A 3,422-nucleotide genomic window follows, 5' to 3' on the forward strand; every position below is an offset into this window, starting at 1 on the left:
ATTTATATTATATATATATATATATATATATATATATATATATGATTATATATGATTAAAAATGTATGTATATTATAATTTCTTCATTTGTATAGCAAGGTGTTTTTTCTTACCTTGTAAGATGGAAGAACTTCACTGATTGTCCTGAATTTGTGATGAGTGTGTTTTTCTGAATCTCTGCACACTAAACACACAGACTCTTTGTCCTCCACACAGAAGAGTTTGAGTTTCTCACCGTGCAAATCACAAACCTCCTCAACGTTCAAGAAGGACTCGCACAGGTTCTTTAACACCAGATTTCCAGGAGGATCCGTTTTTGAGGATCTTCTCCTGCATACCGGACACTCCTGAGTTCTCTTGGTTCTCCAGAACTGTTGAAGACAGTCTTTACAGACGCTGTGACTGCATGACAGAAACACAGGAGATCTGAAGATCTCACAGCACACGGGACAAGAAAGCTCTTCCACAGATATTGACTCCATTTTCAGTTTGTAAGAACTCCAAAAACCCAGCTCGACAGGCTATTCAGACATAAATGCCTCAAGCCCTCGCATTTCCTCATAGTTTTGCTCGGGTACTTGAGAGACGCAGCATGGCAGGAACAAATAAATAAAGCCACTTCCTGATATGTTTTATAAGAGGGTGTTTATGATGATCCTTTTTGCATAATCAAACTGAATGCACTGAAAGGTTCATGTTAGAATATTATAGTGTGCAAACACATCATCACACCATAAAACAAACTAGCACAGTGTTTAAGCTACTCATTTGCAACAAGAATATTTTTAAATGACTACTTTTTAATAAAAAAGTCTTTTCCCTCCATGCATGAGACCTGGTTATACATTATGCATGCATTTGTAAAAGATCGTTTTTGACTGTATATGACATAACTATACATCAAAATGACAAACTACAACAAATAGGTCAACATTTGTAATGAACATCATTTTTTTATGAAAGACATGTTTATATATGTCACGAATCTATAAACTTCCGTTCACTCACCACCAGAGGTCACCCGCTCTCCACATGGACTCTCACGCTAAACAGACTGTTACACATCACCCTAGACTACATTTCCCATGCTCCATTGCATTCATTTAGAAACTGTGCAAAAGTGTCTAAAATCCTTCTGGTGAGAGAGCAGTGCACTGTCGCTATATATTATATAAACATTTCATTATTTACATAAAAAATCAGTACATATTTCAAACTGAAAGATTCACATGCACACTTCATCCAAACTCTTTTTCAAACTCAAACTTACATTTAAAATAAGCAAAACAAATAACTAATTTACATAAATAATCACAGAATATCCAGTGCTAAAATGCGTTGAACTCATCTGTTAATAAACATTTAAAATTACATGATCAAAAACCTGAAATACATTAAAAAAATATATCTTCATTGCCAGTATGAAAATAGTCCATGTGTGTCAGAAATATAGTCAACATGTCAAACATAAAACAGTATGCAATATGCAGTGATAATGTTTTAACTAGTAGTGTGTTACATTATTATTACATGACCTCACTGTGTTGCATGTTATATCTTTGTATATATACCGTTTTTTAAAAAGGCTTGAGATTGATACTGGTTCATTTGTCACACTAGCAGTGGTGTGTCTGATACAGTATCTGAACATACTGTAAACATATACGCGTGGTATGCTATTCCAAACATAAGCAGTGATGTAGAGACACAGTGGAATGATCAAGAGCTGATTTAAAGATCGATTCAGTCTTTATAACTTGTCCATATCTGACATGATTTGTCTGTTCTGTTCATGCAACCTAAGTTAACATCATAACTTAACATGTCTCACCCAATTAAAGTCCTGTGCTGTATTATTTCCCACTGAACTTTGTTTCACCTTCTGTATAATAAAATAAAACATTTAATATTTATTTTCAAATGTGTGCTCTTCATTGGACAATTTGTTGTGGAATGAAATACAAAATAAAATAAATAAAAAAATTAATTTTTTTTGCTTTTCATCGGATAATAAATTATGTTGACAAAATAAAATAACATTCAAAGATATTTAAACAATATTTTATATTTTGCTTTTCATTGGATAATGGGTTATGTGGGATAAATAAAATAAGAAAATAATAAATACAAAATATAGGAATAAAGTAGCCTACATAAAATAAAAAAAAATATTTTTTCAATTTCTGCTTTTCATTGGATAATGGGTTATGTGGAGTAAAATATAATTTATATTAAATCGGATAATGTGTAGTATGGGATAAATAAAATAAGAAAATAAATAAATAATGTTTTTAAATGTTTGCTTTTCATCAGATAATGAGTTATGTTAAATTAAATAAAATATATATTAAATTGGATAATGGGTTAAATAATTTAAATTATTTTAAATAAAATAAGAAAACAAAATATTCCTTGGATAATGACTTATGTGGAAAAAATATCTATATTCATCTAAAAGGAAAGGAAAGCGAACGCTGGTCATTTCTCTGCCGGCATCGAGACCCAAACCCGCACCCTTTGGGTTACAAGTCTGACTCTAACCATTAGGCCATGACTGACGACTATCTATCTATCTATCTATCTATCTATCTATCTGTCTATCTATCTATCTATCTATCTAAACAATTTATTTGTAAATGTTTGCTTCTCATCAGATTAAGTTCCATCCGATTTTATTTCCCACTGTTTCACTTTGTTTCACGTTACATGCAGAAGTTAAATGCAGTGCGAATGCAATTTCATGTTGTCTTTAACTCTAGTTCATTTTACATCCACTGATAACAAACTATAAAACCTATCAAATATCTACAATGTCCATTTTGTGATGATTTTCCCACACTGACATGGTTATGCTCGGCGGTAGGGAAAGAGGTCCATCTTTGAAATACAGCTGATGTTGATTTGTGGTTTACAGTTTTTCTCAATTGCTTTGGCTCAATTCTCGAATGAAACTTTTTTTTCCCGAAACAATAAGTTCAGATCTCTGAACAATTAGCCTCTTGTTCACATCAGATTGGAATTTCTTATTGATTTGAGCAAATTGCAAATGCTTTGGCACACAGAGGACGCTGCAAAAGCCAGTGGATCATCCAACAGGGTCACATCAGGAAACGGGATGATGGTAGAATGAACGCTCCACAAGATGCATCATTATTCTTCATCCTTCTGCTCATAACTGTGTTTGATGTGTTTCCAGAGTTTCTACAAAAAAAGAAAATAAACAGCTGAATGACAGCAGCACACAGGGTGAGCAAAACATATTGCGGATATATTCTGATTTATACTCAGATTTATATACAGATAAATATGAATTAGCATTACAGTGTAATAGCATTAAACTGTTTATATAAGATTAGGTGATGATTATAAAGACAAGCTGAATATATTCATATCAATATAACACTAAATACATGTCCTATATT

General features: G+C 32.3%; 1 protein-coding gene across 1 annotated transcript in view; it reads right to left on the minus strand.

Moving 5' to 3' along the window:
• LOC107675726 (zinc-binding protein A33-like) overlaps positions 1 to 600 on the minus strand; it is a gene marked incomplete at its 3' end in the record, with an annotated part of 4,374 nt that extends 3,774 nt beyond the window's left edge. The window contains exon 1 of the mRNA XM_016470140.1: positions 114 to 600. Within this exon, the coding sequence (XP_016325626.1) occupies positions 114 to 482 (369 nt within the window). The remainder of the gene's footprint in view (positions 1 to 113) is intronic.
• Between the last annotated feature and the right edge of the window lie 2,822 nt (positions 601 to 3,422).

Source organism: Sinocyclocheilus anshuiensis, unplaced genomic scaffold, assembly GCF_001515605.1.
Source record: "Sinocyclocheilus anshuiensis isolate Anshui unplaced genomic scaffold, SAMN03320099.WGS_v1.1 scaffold708, whole genome shotgun sequence".
NCBI classification, from domain to species: Eukaryota; Metazoa; Chordata; class Actinopteri; order Cypriniformes; family Cyprinidae; genus Sinocyclocheilus; species Sinocyclocheilus anshuiensis.